Source organism: Manis pentadactyla, chromosome 3 (assembly GCF_030020395.1).
Source record: "Manis pentadactyla isolate mManPen7 chromosome 3, mManPen7.hap1, whole genome shotgun sequence".
NCBI classification, from domain to species: Eukaryota; Metazoa; Chordata; class Mammalia; order Pholidota; family Manidae; genus Manis; species Manis pentadactyla.
Window position 1 is genome coordinate 79,579,529 of NC_080021.1, and position 20,916 is coordinate 79,600,444.

The 20,916-nt window shown below is 39.3% G+C and overlaps 1 protein-coding gene across 1 annotated transcript in view; it reads left to right on the forward strand.

Moving 5' to 3' along the window:
• XKR4 (XK related 4) overlaps positions 1-20,555 on the forward strand; it is a 441,333-nt gene extending 420,778 nt beyond the window's left edge. Inside the window, exon 3 of the mRNA XM_036878927.2 lies at positions 4,817-20,555. Coding sequence (XP_036734822.2) covers positions 4,817-5,757 — 941 coding nt within the window. The 3' untranslated portion in view covers positions 5,758-20,555. The remainder of the gene's footprint in view (positions 1-4,816) is intronic.
• The last annotated feature ends 361 nt before the right edge of the window (positions 20,556-20,916 follow it).

Sequence of the window (20,916 nt, forward strand, 5' to 3'; positions counted from 1 at the left end):
CTGTACCATTAGGGGGTAAATTATTGTGTGTGTATTATAAAAAGACTGTGCATGCTATGAGCAGTCACATCTCGCTGTCATAGCTGAGGAGGGTTATGCTGTAAAGCATCTATTCCAAAACTAGTGGTGAGAAAACTAATTTCCTCCAAATTGTTGAAATGACAGGCAGAATGAAGAAATGGGGTGAAGAGAAGGAAAGTCAAGATACCTACAGTCAAGATGGTGGGCAGTTAGGAGACAATAGATGACAAATGTACAGATTTCCAAAAGTGATACACAAAAGAGTGACAGATGCTGGGGACACAGCAGTCAGCCACAGGATGCAGACCCAGCCCACCTGGGAAAGCACGTCATCACCCACACAGATGGTCCTACAACAGGTGTGCTGAGCAGACTCCTGAAGAACAAGTGCTGAGATTGTGGGCACTTAGAACAGGTGACTGGATTGGGTTCGAGGCCAGGACAGACTTCTTTAGGGAATGACTAATGCTGAGACTGAAAACTGAAGGACAAGTAGTGATTAACTGGAGAGAAGTGGCTTTTCAAGGGAAACACAGCATTTCCTGTCTCTGGGGAGAGGATGTAGTCTGCCGGAGCAGGTGAGGAATGAAGAGACAGTGTGGCTGCAGCAGAGAAAGGCAGGGATACGATGAGCCAGAGAGGTTGGGTGGCCCGGAGAGAGCTATGAGGTCAGGCTTCCCAAGATGTGCCAATAAAACATCAATGATCAGCAAGTTAGTCTATCAGCATGGCTCTTCCCTGTCAGTTCAGGAAAGGTGTGGTGGGGAGAGTAGATGCAGGAAGATCCAGGAAAGAGAGGATCCAAAACTCCATCAAGAGGGTCCACCTACGGGCCAAAGGCCCTAGTTTCCTGGTCATGAATTTCAGAGCTTTCATTGATTCTGCATAAAGGACATATTTGTTCTATTATTCTCTCTGCTTTTGTATATGTTTGAAATTTTGCATAATAATAAAAGTTTTAAGTTGTGAAAAAGGGCCCTTCTCACCAGCTGCAGCTTGGTTGTGACCATGGGCCAGCGGTCAGGTGTCTTCCTGAGACATAACCTTGGGCTGGCCTAGTGCAGGGGGAGAGCCGTGGTTATGCCCTTCTACGGAGAAAAAGAGAGACAGGCTCATTCTGTTTGTTGAAAAATCACAGAATTAGAGTGCTTGGTTCAATCTCCTGAGCCTCCTACCTCTAAGGAAATAGGCTATAAATCCTATAAAGCATTCTCTGTGGATTTCCGGGAATTCTTGTTTATACCCAGACCACAAACAACAAGATAAGAGTACAGATTTTATTTCACAGTGTTTTGACATTTGCAGCTCAGACTAAAATTGCAAAGAATCAGAATAGGAGAGCAAAGAAGAATTGTACATATTTTTATATCTCATTCTGTCTGTGGTGGTGACTCTGTATTTAGATTTCTCTCTCTCCCCCTTCCTTCCTTTCCGTCTTCCTTTCTCTATAAAGTGCCAATTCTCAGTATAAGCCAGGCACTGTACCAAGCAGAAGAGGACAGAAAAGTAAGCAAGGCCGGCATGTATCTTTACCTAAATGTCCACTCCAGTGAGACACAATAGTTAAGCAAGCACAAAGTGAAGCATAATTCTAAACTGGGGTAAATGTTCTGAAGGAAGCAGATGAGGTATTTGGTATGAATACATGCTCGTGGAGAGAACGAATTTATGTTTGGAGACAAGAAGTAGCCCCTTCCTAGTCTAGAGGCTGTAAAATCAAGGTCTCTTGGATTATGATACTTCCAAACATCACCCCATACTAACTCTTTATCCATTCTTTTTGAGAAGAAAGAATGTTTAAATTGAGATGATACAGCTTTTGCCCACAAACTCCTCCCATAGCCCTCTAAGCTGTTATTTTGTATAATCCTAAATAAAATATAAAGAACTCCCTACATCTCTCATTAAGGTTGCATTTAGATCCAAATTAGAGGAAGATTATAGGAAAGAAGTAACTTGTGATGAAAAACAGAGGTTAGTGGTAATGGGAGCTGTGGAAGCCTTGAAAGTAAATCTGCATTTGGAGCAAGGCCATAGGATTCAGAGCAGGGGAGGGAGATGAATACTTGCAGAAGACCATTGACATTTAAATACAAATTTTGAGTCTATTTGAGTTTTAGGAACAGTTGTGAGGGTAGATATGGGGAACACCAGATACTATTTCATTAACACATTTTTTATTAGTATTTCTTTTAGTAATTCAATTCTATGTTATGTTCAAGAAAGCAGGAAATAGGGAAAAAGTGAATGGTAGAACAGAAGCAAATCAGAGGAGAGACGGATAGAAGGACAGGAAAGGGGTCATGGAGACACCATAACGGGAAAAGACAGCCATAGGAAGCAAAGAGACAGAGGGAGGAAATTCAGAAGTTTGCTGTTCACTTCAACAACATGATATCGATTTCTACCAGTTCCCTATGGAATGCTGATTAGCTGACTCGCTAGTATTAGACTCATAACCCTTATTCTGAAAAATTATTTATTCATAATGGACAAGGGTCTTAGTCATCTGCGAAACTAGTCTCTGAGTTACTAAGTAGTGTTTGTAACAATTCAAAATCAGAGTCTGAGAAGCTAGAAGTAGCTCCCTCCTACTCTAGTGGCTTTAAAATACTGCCAGAATATCATTTTAAGTTCCTGGAGTGTCAAATGCAGCCTGAATTTACTTCTTTAGGGTGTGCAATAAAAAGGGTGAAGATTACAGTGGAATTTGGACTAAGTCGATTTTACAATACTTTTCAATATGAAAACAGATAATTTTATGATAATGTGTACATATTCTCTTTTTTTTTTTTTACTGTTTTCACTGCTTTTCAAACAGTGTTTAATAACAATTTCCTGTGAAAACTTGTTACTTTGCCTTGACCATCGTGATGGTGTCCCCTGGCTTGCTTCTGTTTGCTCGCGCCTGACCGACAATGCAGTCGCCTTCCTGAAGGCGGCGCTGTGCTTAAGCCCTGTCCTAGAGGACGCCGGCGTCCGACCAGAGGGGCGAGCCAGTGCGCGCAGCTTGCTGACACGCACAAGGAGCGTACAGTCGGTTCAAGAAGCAGTCCATACATTCGCAAATGGCACAGACAAGGAGCGAGGTCATTAGCTGTTTCTATGCCACACAAAGGTGTTGAAATTAAAATGGCTCACTGCCTTTCGTTCTTAAATCCTAAACTGATGTGTATCATTTGTATAGTCATTATTCCATCATCTTTTATTTCCCGTCCTCTGACCTTTCTTCTTTTTATTAACTTTTCCTCCAGCCCTCTTTTTACTTCTGAATTTTCTTTGTAATTGATGTAGGTGTTTTCCACCACATAAAAATTATACTATTTCCTTTAAGTACTGGTTTCTAACTGACCTAAAAATATTGCCCTGACTGCCTGAGCATTATGGTGATGAAAGATTTTTGTACTGGCTAGAAAAAAACTGAGGATCCGGGGTAAGACATGGACATTCTGCTGGTTTTATTGGGAGTAGATATGAGAAATGGCTGTTGGAAAATACTTTCTTTATCAATACTGTATTTTGGAGTTCACCTTACTCAAGGAGAAGGTGTAAGAAGTGATTGTTGAGGTGGAAATTTTTTCTATCAGTATGCTGCTTTCCCACAAGAGTCAGTTTTTTCAAACTTATTTTTCAAAAATCACAGACAACAGATTTTCTCTATCAAAATACAAAATAAAACCACCAGTACCATCACAAGTTCTTGGCAAATCCTCTCCTATTATTTCCGCTATAGTCCAATGACTCTAATGTGCCCCAGTATGATTAAAAATAGATTTGGTGAAGAAAAGCCAGATGGACTTTAAAACACACACAAAAAATTCTTAGTCTTGGTAAGTCTTGTTACATACAGCTCATTAAGTAAACCAACTACAGTGCAGGTTGGCATACCATTTCAGTGACAAAGTGGGGTTCCCCCAAAGAGCTGTCTTCTCAAGGAGGCCAGTGGGTTTTACGTAAGCCCTGTTCACATCTGGACCACAGAGGTAATGTTTCAGACACAGTAGGTGGAATAACACTGAAGGGAAGCAACAAAAATGCTTTGATAATTTTAGAAACATACCCTTGGAGGGAATACTGACCAAATAGGGTTCATAAAATGTTAAGAGAAATAGTTGAGAAGTGACTTCTGTAAAATCTTTAATTTACAAAAAAAATAAGAGATGAATGACCATAAGCAGAAAGTCTTCTACTAAGGGAAAGGCAGGAAGGGACAGACCGAAGCTGTAGGAAAAGTATCAGATTACATTAGGACAGACAGCACACCAGGCATTAGGAGAACCGCTGCCAGGGAGGGCTGTAGACTCATTTTCTTATTTTTAAGAAAGACAACTTTCTTTTGTTAATGAGCTACATTAATTCTTGTTTAGAAGCAGAAAAGTAAAGCAGTTAGCCCCTCAAGTTTCCTGTGATTATTTACCCTTTCAATCACGGAATCTCAAAGCTGACAGGGAGCCTTGGAGATCATCCGCTTTAAAAGTGAGGACATTTCCACTTTATATATAGAATATCAACACCCACCCCGCTTGCAGATCCCGCACCACATCACATGCAGATCCCACACCACATCACATGTGCACAGCATTCCCGTTAGCTTTGTTACTTCTCCATATGGCCGGGGACCCAAAGAAGACAGATGCTAGAACCCCACCTGAGTGTGCAGGCCCGCTGAAATTCAAGGACATTCTGGCTTTGCAGAGGTCAGAGCCAGTGCCAAGCCCCTACCCAACCACAGCTCCACATGGCTTGTTTCCAGGGGACGACTTCTGACCAAATGTCTTCCTGTTCACCTCTGCAGGTTTCACAGCTGCAGCCTCCCTCGTGTCTTTGGCCTGGGCATTGGCCTCTTACCAGAAGGCCCTCCGGGACTCTCGAGACGACAAGAAGCCCATCAGCTACATGGCTGTCATCATCCAGTTCTGCTGGCACTTCTTCACCATCGCCGCCAGGGTCATCACCTTCGCCCTCTTTGCCTCAGTTTTCCAGCTCTACTTCGGGATCTTCATCGTCCTACACTGGTGCATCATGACCTTCTGGATCGTCCACTGTGAGACAGAGTTCTGTATCACCAAATGGGAAGAGATTGTGTTCGACATGGTGGTGGGGATCATCTACATCTTCAGCTGGTTCAATGTCAAGGAAGGCAGGACACGCTGCAGGCTCTTCATTTACTATTTTGTGATCCTTTTGGAAAATACAGCCTTGAGTGCCCTCTGGTACCTCTACAAGGCTCCCCAGATTGCAGATGCATTTGCCATCCCAGCCCTGTGTGTGGTATTCAGCAGCTTTTTAACGGGCGTTGTTTTTATGCTGATGTATTATGCCTTCTTTCACCCCAACGGACCCAGGTTCGGGCAGTCACCAAGCTGCGCTTGTGAAGACCCAGTTGCTGCCTTCACTCTGCCTCCAGAAGTGGCCTCAAGCACGCTACGCTCCATCTCCAACAACCGTGGTGTTGTCAGCGACCAGAAATTCGCAGAGCGGGACGGCTGTGTGCCTGTGTTTCAGGTGAGGCCCACTGCTCCATCCACCCCTTCTTCTCGCCCGCCACGGATTGAAGAATCTGTCATTAAAATTGACCTGTTCAGGAACAGGTACCCAGCGTGGGAGAGACACGTTTTGGACCGAAGCCTACGAAAGGCCATTTTAGCCTTTGAATGTTCCCCATCTCCTCCAAGGCTGCAGTACAAAGATGATGCCCTTATTCAGGAGAGGCTGGAGTACGAAACCACTTTATAAAACAGAAGGACTTGGAGGGGCCTTGACCTCCAGAGGAAGGGGTGACAGCAGGGCTGTGGCAATAATGAAATTTCATCCGAGAGGAGGGCAACGAGCCATAATGCTCTTAGTCTGCGATCGTCATGATTATTGCCTCCATCAGCTGACTGCCAGCTGCCGGTCTCCTATCAAAATAGCGACCAGAAAGAGTCCCCTGCTCCACCCAGAGGGGACATAGCCCCTTAGGACTCCTGGTTGCTATCAACCCCTCGTGCAGTCTTCAGCATATCCACCAGGGGGCACTATTATGATGGAAAATGTTGCCTCCACTGGATTGGGTGTTTGGATGGAATTAACGATCTTTGCTTAAAAAAATATTCAGTCATACGCATACACACACACAGGTACCCACACACTAACACACACAACACCAGTCCTCTATCAACATAGCTTAGATGATTTTTCTTGATGCAATGCTCTGATTTCCACAGGAATATAAAAACAGAGAGAATATCTCTCTCAAGTCTTCAAGAGAAAAAAAAGATAGTACTGCTTAGAAACAAATTCATAACCAATTGATTGGAAACCAATGTGTGAAAAGCCTATCCAATGGACAGCAAACTCAAGTGTGTTTACACATGTATTAGAATTTTTGGAATGGTTCGTTTTCGACACATTTCAGGATTTGTTTTTTATTTTACGTTGTCAGTTAAGAACATCCTTTATGATAGAAATCCTATGCAGCACACGTATGGCTTTTGACAAGACCAAGGAGCTTGATAACTTAGTAATGTAAATTAAATAATAATCATGATTCAGTATTCAGTTGCAAAAATTTGATAAATACACAAAAATGAAGTAGGAAAACGAGGCAAAACTAGCATCTGATTTCCCGGCCTGCACAGCTCACATTGGAGTAGGTGCAGAGCAGCGGGAGAGGTATCAGCTCTCCATGGCGGGGAAAGCGTGGCTCTGTGTGAATGCAGGCGGGCGACTCCAGAACACGCCATACCACACCCTTCTCGTGCCAAACGCCATCCGACCACAGGACTGACACGGAAGCCCCCAACAACTGGAAATGAGCCCCGCAAAAGCGGACGTGAGAATGAACAATCAAATTCTCCACTGTGTACAGATACCCTACCCCCCAGTCCAAGGTCAAAATGATGTATCTTTTAGAGGCTTTGGGACACTTTTTAGTAAGTATGAGCAGAAAAATGCAGTGAATATACAATGAGAAAACCCATCTGAACTGATTGAGGGCTTATCACTAGATCCAGCTAAGATTTGTATTTGAATCATTTGTAAAGTCATGCTCTTTCAACAAGCTTCTGGGTTTTAAATACCTCCGTACAGCAAGTTAACATTCCCCGCTTTCTGTTCCCGGTGTCCTCGGTCATGGTGCTTTTTGTTGCATTAAAAGTGCCGGTCAAACTTTGATAGTATTTTTTTATAGTTGGTGCAGAGTGGAATAACTCATGGATTATTTCAATATTTTTGTAATAAAAAATATAGGGTATACACATAGGCATCATCACTTTTTTTATAGACCTGGAATTATTTAAAATACTTTAAGCATCATAATTACTTGGGATGGTCACAAAACTGGTCCACAAATTCCATCAGCCTGCCTTGGCAGATTGAGAATACTTATCTCTTGCAAGATCACCCTACTTTGCAATGTTGGTGCCCCCAGGAACCTGGCCAGGGGTGCTATCAGAAATATCTATCAGGTGATGAGAGAATCAGCTTAACTAGAAAGGGCTTGTCAAGACTGGCCAATGTTTCCCAGGAAATCAAAGCTGTAAATGATCACTTTCATCCATCCCTTAGGACAAACCTGACCACAGTGGAAGATGTCTTAAACTTCCTTCCCTGGTTTTATATTAATCCAACTGATATCCAATATTAGTCAAGTCAAGGAAAAGGAGAAAGTCAGTTTAACTTAAGTATTCAGTTATGTGGACTGTCCAAGTCATTTAAAGTAGTCAAGTGCTATAGCCGCCCCGGTAGTGGGTGTGTCACACAGAGACTGCTGTCCTCATGATAATATCCACAGGAAGAGACAGGGGGCTCAACCTGGGACTTCTTATGGTACAATGTGTGAAGGCAATGTGTAGAAAGTAGACTATTTTTAATCAGTAGACATACTTTCCTAGTACTCCATGATTTGATCCTCCAAGCAAGATGTCCTCTAAAAAATAATAATCTCTTGTTCAGATGTGAACAGATCACCTAGTCACCAGTAAAGGTCCAGGAAGATGCTCTTCTTGTCAGCAACTGGTGAAAACATTCTACCCCCATTGTAGAAGGGAAAAAAATAATAATTATATTGGCAAATTCTTCACTTTTGTGCAGAACCATAAGTCATTAGCTTCATTATTTCCAAGACAACTTTTAATTGATGATCTTTGGAAATTGTTCAGTTGAACTATACCTTTGACTCCATAAGTAAATAACAGATTACAGAATAATAATGTCAATCAACACAAACCACAGGCCTACCACTCATCAATCATTTAAGTCCTACATTATTTCCAACTTGGTCCCTCATTTAACATGTTAAGAATCAAAATGAGTGCTATGTGAACAAAAGATAATGTACGGTGCTTTGTCTGGGAGTTAAGACTGCAGTCAGGAGGCTGTAAGAAGTTTGAATTTCTCAGTGATTTCCCAAATACTGTAAATACTCTGTTATCCAACATTCTCGAAGATAACAATGTGTGTTCAGTTAGTCCAAAATTCTTGCTAAGGAAAGGACATCTTCACCATGTTATAAATTACATACTTTCTCCAGATTACAAAAACAAAAAAATTTCTTTCCAAGGAAAATCATGACTTGCTCCTGCTTCCATGATTCAGAAAGTCCTGCACTGTCATCAGACTGTGTGGTGATCAGAACCTGGATTAGTTTCCAAAGACACAGATAACAGAGAGTTTAAAGTATTAGGATTTAAAGGGACATTGTCAATGTACAAAGGAACAAAGTTTGATTTTTGTGTTCATATTTGAGTTCTTCCTAAGATTTAATTTTCAATCTGCCCTTTAACCCTCCACAAAAAGTAATTGGAGAATCCAAAAGGAACAAGCTACGGTGAGCATACAAACTGGAAATGCTGGATTCTTCTTCTGTGGGATTCCATGGCCTGGGCCTGAATCTACTTGGCTTCTTTGAGAGGGTGGTCTGCTTTTCGTATTTGCTTTTTGCATAGGACCATAAAATTTTTTTAAAGAAAATATTATAAATATTTTCACTTTCAAATTAGTGTTTATAAATGAAAGCATATTTAAGTTAAGGAACACATATTAACCATACTGAGACTATAAGTATTTGTCTGAAAAAAAACTGTTTTTCCACATAAGTCAAAGTTTGGTCCACCAAAATGACTATGTCCTTTAAATTCTCTTAGCACCTTTACTTTGCCTTACTTAATTATGCACTGTCTGGTTCAGTAACATTGGCTTTGCAGACACTCGGTTACTGTTCATTTATGATAATGCGATGAGCCCAACAAATGAAATAAATTCTTTTACTGCTATGGCAGGAATATGCAATTCAAATATTAGCATAATGTAAAATACAAAGACAATCTGAAGGTAAAAGTGTAATGAAGTATTTATGCTTAAGTTCTAAATGCCCAGTTTATTTTGCTCTATGAAGAAATGAGATGATTAACTAGTTAAAAATGAATGAATAACTGAAATCTCAATGACTTTTTAAAAAACTACTATAATGTGTATATGTTATGTGTGTGTGTATATATATATATATATATATATAAAACACATATACATGTTTTTATACACACACACAACTAAAGCAACAGAAATGAATACTGCCTTTTCATGCATATAGTGTGATATGTTACCAACACATGAACTTTCATTTGAAAAGCTTTTTCCTACTCCTTTTTCAACATTAGGTCAAGATTACTGTCCATTTCCATAAGATATGAACACACTTTTGATGCTGCGGGAAATAACTAAACATAATTTAGCTCTTTGAGCTTGAATGAGCTTTATCACTCCTTAAGGATCTCATTCTTTAAGCAACTGAATAGAATAGTTTTGAGTCATTTCAAAGTTTCTTTCTCTGAACTGATTGAATTACACAAGGAAAACCTCTGATACCAGGATTGTGTAAGGTTACATGTTTGCCTCTCAATGGACCACGTGCCATTGAGTGGAAACAAGTTCTGGCACAATGTTTAGACAAGAATCCAGAGATGTTTTTTCCTAATGAACCACTTCCTAGACTAAATACATGCTCTTGTGCATTCTCACACATCTTTTCCATTAGCCATTACTGTTTCTATATAAAGCTTGGATGAGATGCCTGCATTTTTATGTTTCTAAGGAGAATTCCTTAAAGCCTTTTTAAAAATAGTTCAGACTGTCTTTCAGAAGTATAGCTCAGAGGATGGTTGAAGTGCATGGTGAAGACACAGCAGGGCTGAGGTGGTCATTTCTATAAATTCAGTGGGGGACGCAGATCGACTTATGTTCAATTCAGCCATTCATTGTCACTTTTGAAAACAATCAAAATGATCACTTTTGCCAGTTTGTGACTTATAAAACCCCTTCTTCCAAATGAAGCTGGAGCATTTAAAAATGGCTAAGGATGGGCCAGTTCCCTCCAGCACATGCCCACCCCATCCAACCCTCGTCTCCAAGCCTCCGGCCCTGACCTAGATCAGGCTGTACAGGATCTGACAGCTGGGTTGCCTCTCCTCTCCACACTCCGGCAGGCGTCACTGTCTGCTGCCGAGCTCTCTCTGGGGACATATGTCCTGTCCAGTTGCTCTCCTAAAAATGGGCACATAGAAAGACTTACGATGAGCCTGTGAGCAACAGCCTCAATAGTATAATTAGTCGTTCCAAAGTGAAACTCTACAGGATATGGTGGAATTGTACAAAAACACAATGAGCCATTTAATTTTGCTAATTATAGCAATTAGGCTAGCTCGCATGCAGCCTTGCTCTCACAGCAGAAAGCCAAATGGAAGAAGTGGCAAGCAGCCACTTGCCCACAGAAATGAGGGGTTCAGAAACTCTCCCTTGAGTGTTGGAGGCAGTATGTTGTTTCACACTATCCTTTTGAAGCTTTTCCTTTAGATTCCACAAGAAAAAAAAGAAAAAAAGAACAGACTTGTTAAAGTACATGCAATGACCTAGCCCAGAAATGTAAGATTTCAGTGAACTTTTTGTGAAATGTTCTGCTAAGTAAGGGATAGCCTAATAACTCCAAAGTGTCTAATTGTTTTGCTAAAATATTTTACTGACATAAATAATATACTGAAATAATAGTCAGAAATGCCGACTAAAGCAAATTTTTTCTTTAGCTACTTTTTCCCCTTAGATTTTCTTGCAGTTCCCTGTATTAGTAGTAGCTTACTGTGATTGAGAGCTTGTCATGTGCTTAGTGCTCTACTAGAGATCTTTATCCATGGGATATCATTTTAATTCTCACAACCATCTATGAGTTAAGTACCAATTACAGAAGACAAAGTTTCAGCTCAGAGGGCTAAACAAATTGCCAAAGGTCCCACAGCTAAGAAACAGTGGATCTGAGAGTTGAACACAACTTGTAACAACCACAAATCCTTCCGGAAGCCCAAGGAATATTTTTTTCCCCCCAAAATCTATTCCTCATCTGTCAAGCCTTCAGGAGAAACAAAATCATGGTCTAACAATCAAATTGTTCAAGGAACATTTCATTGAAAGTGAAAGATGTCTTCCAAAATAAAAAGTTAAAGAAGTCAACGATGAGGATGGAAGTCTGTACCACCTATAACTGAATTTTACTTCAATTCCCTAATTCAGGTAGGCAGAGAAACGCTGCTCCTCCATCCAGACAACTGTCCACCCATGGCCCTACTCTACACTCAAGCAGGTGATAAATATAAATTAACTGATTGTTCTTTTCTGTTATTCCACACTTGTGCACTAATGTCATCCAATTAGGCAGACTGAGAACTAGTCCAACTACTTATTTTAGCACTCTGACAGGGAAATAAAAGAGAGACAGAGAGAGAGGAAGGAGGGAAAGAAAGATCAACAAATCTTGAGTGACATTATTCTACTCCATTGCCATAATTTCCCCCAAATTTTATTCAGTGTCTTTCAGGTCACAAAATTTAGTATTTGAGATGATTATACCACTAACTTGACCTGTCTTATAAATCTAGGAGCCTTGTTTTAGATTGAAAGGTTAGATACAAGAAGATAGCAAATGTTTTCCAAATATTTTTTGAATTGATTATAAAACAATTGATGTACCCTTTTTCTCCTTACCTTAGATATAACAGGCTCTAATCATACAGGATGACGGAGTTATTAGCCATTTGATGATGTTGTGTAGTAAGCTTTGTGCGTGTTGTTTGAATTGATGCTAAAAAGGTAGCTAATAATAAACCAAAAGTTTTCTCAACCCTGGTGTTTATTTCTAAAAAATATGCAGTGATCACTCTGAATTTAACCTATTAAAAATATAAGTGATCATCCAGCCTCCTACTTTCATAAAATGTAAGCATATCTCTATGAAGTGATGTTAAATTAAAAGTCACTAATTTTTAGAGAAAATAGCATCTAAAAGTGATCTAAGTGTTCCTTCAGCACATTTTTTTGTAGATAAGACAATTGAGATCCAAAGTGATCAGATAGTTTTTGTGATCAGGATTCCTTCAGTCCTTCATTCAAAAAGCCTGGTTTATATCATTAGCAGTGCCAGGCAATATACTGTCAAATGCAAAAGGAATCCATGTTTCAGCAGCTCACACTTTGCTTATTAGTAATAGAATTAAAATCTTATAACTTCAACTATAATTCTTTTCTGCTCTACCACTGCATCTATATTTAATTCTATACTAGAGCAATAAAGATAAGCTTTTCCAAGATTGTATTATGTAAACCTCATAATAAACAATTGCCACACACAATGACAAATATAAGAAAATATAAGTATAAAGACAAATCAACAATGGATGACTGCCTGTAAAGAGAAACTAATTTTATAATTTGTTTTTATGCATTTTCAACACTAGATTTTTTTAAAGCAAGGCCACAAAGCAACGAAAACATTAAAATACTCTTTTGGCACACAGTATTTGACTCAAATCAATCATCTCTGGATAAACACAGAAGATATTCCTGAACATTTCTGTTAATAAGAGACATGAAATTAGGATGCCTCTAAAATGTCTCAAGAATTTTCTAATAGGCTGCTTCTCTATCTTCAGGGAACATCCTTCATTAGCTCATAAAATATGTCTCTAGCATACCAGTTATTGAGGAGTAACAAATTTCCAGACATAAAACTCAGTTACTGCAACCTGAGAGGTTGTTCTAAAGCCATACTTCTGATGTCCAGGACATGCTGCATTACCTTGAGGAGTTGGGACAGCCAGACCCACCTCATGCGGAAACTCATACTGACATTCCACCTAGTCCAAGTCTCTCCTGCAATATGGCCCTGAGTGATTGGCTTTCCCACTGATACAAGGAGTGTATTGTTTAAAGATAACTATTAACTTGCATAACTAATTTTCTCTAAGTGTAGTAATTCTGGTCAGGGAATGCATAAACCAATAGGGTCCTCTGTGGAACAAAAGGGAAGAGAGACAAAAGCATATTAATTTGTGCAAGCACAGAATAACTTTAAAAATTCCTTGGTGAGTTCCCATTAAGCCTCAATAAAACATTTGACTTCATAATGCTGCAAGGTCCAAGGCATGATTTCTAGGTTCATGCCACCATTTATAGTTCATTACTGTGATTACTGCTATTTTAGCCATTGCACCCAAGGAGAAGAGCATAGTTACTGATACAATGTTTGCAGAGAAAAGATCATGTTTAACAAAACAGATCAACACCAAAATGTATTAATCAATTTGATAAGCAAATATTACCAGCGTAGTACAACATGAAATTTTCTCCTGTTATTATTAAAGCCTGTCACCTACTCTGTTATTAGAATTTCAGAAAATGTAAGGTTTCATGCTTTTATTGTATTTTCATCCACCAAATTAAGCTGGTGGCCCTCTCCTCTCTCCATTGCTTGATTTGCATTAAAATAGAACTAATCAAATTCTCATATAAGTACTACAAATATTAATAAATAGAGATGTTATGTTTAAGCTAATTTAACTGTTTTAGTGGCATTCTGATATGGAGTTGTATTACATCAACACTCTTAATTATTTCAAATTAACTCATTTCTCAGAAGTTCTAAAACACTCCGAGGTGTGTTGAAAATATATTTCCAGTTTCTGCAATTGTAAGAAATTCCTATTTTGATGACAAACCAGTAGAATATGTCTTAATCAACAGTGGCATTTCAGCCATTGTGATTTTGGGAAATGAGTGCTACTTCGGATGTGTTGAGTACTGCTACATTCACTTAGCAATTAACCCTGGACCTGTGGCTTTCTATAGGTCCCACTGTGTATTCTCATTCTATTCACATCAGGAGCCAGAGCATATCATCCTGTAACCAAAGGAGATCTGTCCGCTAGTCAGATAATTGTCATTTTATTTTATCCTGCTGTCAAAGAAGGAAAATACTCAACTTCTCTTATTAACCTTTCTGAGGTATTGCATATAGAAAAGGAAATGGATCTCTGACGTCTGTTTTGAAAGCCTGGGGTGAAACATTTTCCTTAGTCTGAAGAGGCGTGGTGCTCTGTGAAAAGAATAAAATGTCTGGTGCCCACAGGAGGGGGGGTGCTCAGAAGTGTGAGCCTCGATTGTCGCAAAGCTGTATATTGCTGATGCTATCGATTCCCTTCTCTTTCTACAGAAACATCTTGGGACTTGTCAAGCTTTACTGAAGGTGATTTGAGTTATTAATTCCACAGACCCTTTAATCTGGCAAATTCTTGACTTACAATATTGTAGCCAAGCTACTGCAAGGGAAAATTAATCAGCTAGTGGAAAGGAGCCCTTGCTCTGTGCTGTGTTATGACGCGCCCAGGCCTGAAGGGAAAGGCCTCTGCGCTACTTCCTCGTCATTCATGCTGTGACCATTCAGCCACTTCATTTGTTTTTGCCAGTAACACTGCTTTGAAAAAAGGGAAGACAGCCAATGGAATCCTGAGGGCTTGCACAGCTCAGAGAATGGATGCTGGATCACAGAGACTCCCTTTAAATGGTTACACATCTACTTGTGTTTGGACAGGGAAAAGAAATGTCATTGTCACCTCTAATAACTGATCTGAGTACAGCTGCTGCCCTTCCTTCATTTCTTAAGAGTACCATTGTCAGCATTGTACTAACCAATTTATAAATACTGAATTTAAAATTCAATTTCAGAAGTAAAATCTACATGGACGTAGCTATTGAATAATTGGATTCCTGCTTTCCTAGGTGGTGGCATTGCCAGTTTCAAACTAAGGTATATATGTATGTAGAATTGGCTTTCTTACTGCTTCTCAGAGCCTGCAAAACCTTGCTTACAAGCTCTAAGATCACCAATCTGACATTCTTAATGCCTAAGTGCTCACTTAAAAGGGACAGGTAGTCTCGTAATTAAAAATCATGATTCTTTCATACCTGCTTCTCCGTTTTTAAGAAAAGGTTGGAATGCAAGACAAAAATGAATGTACTTCAGATTGTAACTTAAGAGTTTACAAGAGAATCAGGCATCCAAATGATCTTACAAGGTTTTCTGCCTCACCTTTTGGTATAACAGTTTTAGAGTGAACCCTAAATAAATGAGTGAAAGTCATCAGATTTATCCCATAAGCAATCTTACAGAAATAATAAGGATAAATAAGGATAATTTTCTTGTGTTTCAGAGATGTTTCTCCTTCCTAAAGTGACCATCTTGGTGATTGTCTCCAAGATGTACCAAGAGCTACTAACGATAGCCTGTTATGGCACCAGTAGCACACTGCATTCCCTCCTGGGTAAGGCATTTTTCAGAAATAGCTCTTGGCAGAAGCACTGAAATGTAATGGTAAAAAAAAGTGGCCTGCCATCCTGACTCATTTTCAACTGCAAGGCAATGAAAACTAACAAGTTGAAGAAATTGTTAATTTCCTGAACCCCAGTGCCAAAACGGGCACAAAGATATTCTGTACTGTACAATGAGTTGGTTGCCTGTGGGGACACAGGCGCAATATACAATCCTCTTAAACAAGGCTCATGAGTCAGAGTGATGATAAGTGGTGTTGAGACAGAAGGTTTCCTTTACTGTAGAGGGGCAGGTGTGGTGGTCAAAGGGGAAGCCCATCAGTGTCTCAACAGAATTTTTGCCTTTTTATAGAGCAGAGGTTCAAGGTAGCCCCTGCTACTCCATAATGATGACAATAGATGCGTGCTCTTATGAAAGCCCAACACCTGACCGAAGCGGGACATAGAGACATCAGTGGCTTCATATCTGAGACTAATGGTCCTGAAGGGAGCAGTTCTCCTTGGCCCTTGGCCTCTGCACTGCTAGGTAACTCTGCACGCCAAGAGCTTCTGATGGATTATGAGATATTTAAGGTTTTCTAAGTACTCTTGCTTGTAGAATATGAACCATTGGATTATCCCTAATTTTAACAGCAATGAAATTCAGGGTTACCAGAGCCTTACTCATCATCCCATTGTAAATATATCATGAAATCACGAGAGCCTCTGCGTTCAGATCCACTAAACCAGTTTACAAGTACTTAGTCTGTGTATCTATCCCCAAACTGAAAAAGTAATGCTTGTGAGAATGATTTTCAGAATAATAAAAGTGATAAAAGTGGAAAAGTAAGCAATTTTTCAAAATAGACAAAACCACTAGATAGCCCTAAAGCTTTGATTTTTCCCTCGTGGCTAATGATCGCTGAACCATCGTCACACAACTGAAGTAGTGGTATTAAAACATAAAGAGTGTCCACGTGAATGCAAATATACCAATGAAAAGTGAAAAGTATGACCAAGTAAATTGGGTCTTTGTGATGTCAAACATCTGGATATTTCAGAAAATCCAGATGTTTGAGTCATACAGTTTTTCATCTGGTTGTCTGGTGGTGCCTAGATAGACAGAAAATGCTCAGGTGTTGTAGGCAATGAAATTGAACTTTCTTGTACAGTGCTCTATTACTGGTGATATTCTGCTGCTAAAAATATCTTTGTTGTGCAAAGAGAAATAAATAATGCACAGCAAATGCTATTTGATTTTTATTTACTATCGACAAACACAAATAGAAGAAGTTTGGAAGGTAAGCTTGGGTGTATTCAGACATGATTGTAAACAGATAGATATTCAGAAAACGGTTCTGGAGGCCTGCCACTCCGCTCCTTCCAGGCAAGGACACTTTTTCTTAGCCCTTTTCCATCTTTCATAATTGTATAATTGCCCCTTTTCTCTTCACATAATTTTAATCATTCACAAGGTCTACTTAACAGAATTGTTCATAGGAAAAACAAATTTGTTAACTTTTCATTCTTCAAATAGGAAGTTTTAACTTTAAGGATTTCTTATACCTTGTAAGCATAAAAAGAGTTTAAGCTATTTGATGCAGTTATTTCATGGTGAATTTTATGATGTCCATAGAAGAAAAGCTATTTTTCTCAAGTTAAACAAAATACATGACTTTTTTTGGTTTGGTTTCTTGATGTCATTCTGACTGCCAAGGACCAATTGGTTACACATATTGGAATATTGATGTTTTCCTTGTAGCCACAGAAAAAAGAAGTGACGTCAAAGGGAAATTCACTTTCCAGAAGGGAAGTTTGAGATATTCATATGACTCTTGTATTTGTGATTACTTGTGGACATGTCTTCCTTGTTTCATCTGATTTGGCTCTAGATTGTTGAGTGTGTGTGTTTCATCAGATTGTGCTTACCTCATTTACTGTTCTGAAGTGGGACAGGAAACCAGGCAAGCTATTACGTGAAGTGACATTGCAGATGTTGTTCCGAAGTCTTGACTGTAAGCCGGCACCCAGAGCACAGGAAGGTATTCAGCTATGCAAAGATCATGACAGGATTTCCAGAGAAAATCTAAATGTTTCATGGGTTCTTGGGTAGTGTTTTGATTGTGTCAAGCTCTACATTTAGTGCCCAGTTAGAATGATTTCAGGGGGTGGACAGTCCCTTCTCCTTCCTTGTTGGGTCCCCCCTCCCAACCGGTGCCGAAGTTCCCTGAAATCAAATGCATGCTCCAGCCGGTGTTGTCATTACTCTGTGCTAATTGGGTTCTGTAAAGCCAAATTTGGAGGACAGGTCTGTTTTGCTATCCCACACAACGTGTGAAAGCTTCTGGGCCAACATAGCTGCTCCTTCCACTCACAGATGCGTACCAATCCGACTTGACACAAGTCTTCCTTGAAATTGTTGCTCCACTGAATCCTTTTCCAAATCTTACCTTCATGTCACTGACAGGCTGTTCAGTGCAGTGTTTCACTGAATTGGCAACAAAGAGGTGGCAATCAGTTGCCACTACAAATACAGTAGGCATATTTTTCAGTTATCTTTCATTATTTAATAATTGGGTGGAATTTATGGCTTAGTGGAAAACCCCAAATCCCTGTGTTGAATACAATGACTGTTTGAAGTATACTCAAATTTATTTTGTGAAACAGTATCCTTTTACACTGTGAAATCTGTTCCTTTATGGAGACAAGGACATGGAGGGGAGAGGCCCATGATGAGAACCCCAGCACCTTTGTTTCCTCATCACAGGTGGGTCACTGCAGCCTCAGAAACTCACCCGGCCTGGTTTTTCCCACATGAAAAAGAGAGAGAATATTTACCTACCTCATTGTAGTGTTGAGATTAGAATTTGTAAAGTGCTTTTGCACTTGATAAGTAGCATAAGCAGAGAAGAACCGTGACCAGCCCAGGAGAGGCTGTCCTGGAGGAGGCGGAGGAGCTCACAGACACACCACAATGACTCCGCAAGCAGACGGTATGATTATTCCTGATCACTGAATAACATTGAAACGTGTTCAAAGGTCTACATAGAACTTTTCTTTTTTAATTATCTGCTCTTTATGGAGAAAATTAACTCCTTTCATACAAACATTGAGAAGCTTCGTATAAAATAACAATTTTCCTCATAGCAAAACTGGATTTTACTACATTTTCATTAAATGTACCCAGAAAACTTGGCTTCTTCTGATGTCTAAGGAGTTTGCATGCATGATCCCAAACTACCTTTTCCAGAATGCATGCATGATACCTGAGTTCAGTACTAATGATTGCCAAGCGCTGTTCAGCGACCCACTATCAGGAGGGGACATTTTAAATAGATATTATTGAGAATAGATTTTGTGTTACTTACAGTGAGGTTATTTTTCATCTCTAAGATGACACATCTTACCCTTTACAACCCAATAAAGGAACGTAAAGCCTTATTTCTGCCTGGAACTTCTGAGTTGACTCATTTTCAGATTGTAAATACATTTTAAATTTTTCAGAGAAGTATTTATACAAGAACTTCTGGTATACATTGAGATACACACATATATATATATGCCCTTATGCGTGCATAGATCTGAGTACTACTAAGGACAAAGGAGGTGATGGGGAAACAACCACAGAGAACATGTACAACTTCCCCAAAAGTAATGTTTCCTCTTACTTAAATATTTAGTCTTGATAAGAACTACCAGTATAACATGATTTCGGGTTTTAAACATTTGTCATTTTAAGTCATGGAGACAATAATATAAACAGGGATATACCTATGAATCTATACTAACAATCCAGATAATGTCTTAATGATCAGACTTCATGAGGCAAAGTTGTGTACATAAGTATTATCATTGTGCTCTTATTTAATAATTATATTCCTTTCCCAAAAATATTTGCATGCTCTTAAAAATATGAAATAAGGTTTCAGAAAGTTTATCTTGATAAGTGGGTTAACACCATGTTACACTTGGAGCTGACAATGTGCACATTCAACATAATCTCTTCTGGATTCTAAAACCTAGTTGCCAATGGTGTAGCAAAGGCTGAAATTCCAGCTTAGTTAAACATTTCTAATGCATGGTGTTAAGCTTTCTGAAGCATGAATTTAACGTAGGCAATTATCACATCCATTTAAAAAATATTTAAGTTGCCACACCAGACTTAAGATGAATGCTGGTTTTTTTGACTCAAAATATGAGTGTAGTGAGTCAGAATAATTTGGATATCTCTGGATTTTTTTTCCCAGTTGCTAGCATCAGTTACCTTCTAAACTGGAAATGCAGCAGAATATCCTTATTTCTGAAAGGAAACATCCATGACTTTCCTTTATTTTTGCATAAGAAACACTGCAGTTACCTGGACTAGATGCAGGAGCACAGAAATCAGGAAAGGTGTGGCAAGCTTTCAAGTGGCTTGGCCAGGATGAGCAGAGGGCAGCTGGGAGACTATGTCATTAAGAGGCTTTACCACAAAGGTCCAAAACAAAATTTAATTGTTAGAGCTGGACAAGTCTTTGAAGTGACAGAATCTAAATCCTTTACCAAATAGATGGAAAAACAAGTGAAGACAGCATGTTACTAGATACAAGCTATACATATAATTACTGGGAAAAAGGAGATTGGAATGCCCCATACTTTTATTCTTTTAAGGCTTTCCAACCCAAAGGGAAACTCTCCAAAGTTCTCCCTGAAAATAAGAGACTCTTACAGGATACTAGTTTTCACAGAGATGAACCACTGCTATGGACCAGTCCTTATGTCATCATCATGTATGGGATGCTTTTTAAATATAGTCAGCTTTCATGGTTACTTCCCATTAACATTCTGTCCCATAAATACATGGTAGGAAACACATGGAAAGCTCTTTTTTGCTCAAAAGGAATGTCTCCCAACTCATTTATATCCATTCTTATCCCTGACATATTATTATCACATATTATTATTTCATATTTAGATGGTATGAAGTGGCTGAAAAAATGAAGCTTTTTGTCAATTGTTTATTGAAGTTTCCACCTGAAACCACTCTTTACTAATAGGGGGTGGGGGACAGGAAGGGAGAGAGGCTTGAGTAAGGACCTTGCCTCTACCGGATTGTTCCTGCTTTTCTGCTCAGTTACCAGACAGCTCATTAACCAGGAGGGAGAAATGATGGATGTGCAAATTAGGTTGTTCCCATTCTTAGAAGAAGGAGGGCAACCAGTGAGCCAGAGTTTTCCTCCCCCTTTGAAACCAAATAGTACATTGAATTTAGGGCTAAGACACAAACGTGAGTGAAATCATCCTTGTTAT